This window comes from Scylla paramamosain, chromosome 43 (assembly GCF_035594125.1).
Source record: "Scylla paramamosain isolate STU-SP2022 chromosome 43, ASM3559412v1, whole genome shotgun sequence".
Taxonomy (NCBI): Eukaryota; Metazoa; Arthropoda; class Malacostraca; order Decapoda; family Portunidae; genus Scylla; species Scylla paramamosain.
Window position 1 is genome coordinate 3,215,918 of NC_087193.1, and position 1,266 is coordinate 3,217,183.

The window sequence follows — 1,266 nt, forward strand, 5'->3', positions numbered from 1 at the left end:
AATCAGTCAAAACTAGTTTTAACTAGGTATTTTCAATGTGTTGGTGAACAACTAGTATTACCTAGGCAAAACTAGTTATACCTTAATGTGTTTGATATAACTAGAAATATCAAAGTTTAACTAGTTAAATCTAGTTTTATCTGATCGTGTAAGTTAAAACTAGATTCAACAACGGTACTGAATGTCAAAAGTAGGTGAGGGATATGACCACTCGTTTGAGTACCATTGCTCGTTTGAGTACCATTTTTGGGGAATTCAAACATAATTTGTTTGTGTTTGTAGCTCATTTTAGTACCTTTTTAGGTGGCTGAAACGTTTATTGGTCTATTCACATATGTGGAAATATATTTCCCACACTAAGTGTAGTAACAAATGTTTAATCGGACATGCAATAATAAACATGCTTTTATTCCTATCAAAATTATATAGCGGTACCTTTGATAACATATAGGAAAAAAAAATCTCTGCCAAATTGTCACAATTTATTTTTAACGAAATGTATTAAAATTCATTAAAACAATTATCAATTTATAATTCCAACTTAAAATAAAACACAATAATAATGAAACGCATCTCATACTCTTCAATAAAACAAACTGTGTCAGACCCAAGACAAAGCGCTACAAGTGTAAATAATATCTGACAAGTTTTTACATTTATTTTTAAGAAATTTATTAATATTCATTAAAACAATAATCAGTTCACAGTTCCAACTAAAAATACAACACAATAATGAAATTCATATCATGCTGTTCAATAAAACAATAGTAATTGAAGTTACAAAGATATACATTATTTGTTTTTACATGACATACTATTGTGACACTTTGAATTACAAAGGACTTTATTTTTTTTACATTTGCAAATGTTGGTTGCACAATGTTTTGTACAATGACATCTAAAGAATCTTTGGCCTGTTCCCACACTTGAACTAGTTGCTGCACTTCTTAAAGATATTTCTTTGTCGGTAGGTATATCTTTCACATCTAGGAATAACTGTTTACACACATCAAATTCAGACCGACTATACAATTTTTTAAGAATGCCGTCTCTAGTACCTAACTTATACAATTCATCCTCACTTCTGTTTAAAACAACTGCAATGATATTCCGCAAATCTCCTTTTCCCTTGTCAACATCTGGAATTGGTACAGTAACATTTTGTCCCACACTTGCTGGAGGGTGAGACGCATCAGATACTGTCTTCATTCTTTTTGCCTGCTTTTTCAAACTAGTACTAGCTACTTGCCTATCATGTGATATTTG

The 1,266-nt window shown here is 30.6% G+C and overlaps 1 protein-coding gene across 1 annotated transcript in view; it reads right to left on the reverse strand.

Moving 5' to 3' along the window:
• Nucleotides 1-289: 289 nt before the first annotated feature.
• Nucleotides 290-1,266, reverse strand: part of LOC135093575 (KRAB-A domain-containing protein 2-like) — a 2,534-nt gene continuing 1,557 nt past the window's right edge. Inside the window, exon 2 of the mRNA XM_063992952.1 lies at nt 290-1,266. This exon is cut by the window's right edge and continues 1,356 nt beyond it. Within this exon, the coding sequence (XP_063849022.1) occupies nt 793-1,266 (474 nt within the window). The 3' untranslated portion in view covers nt 290-792.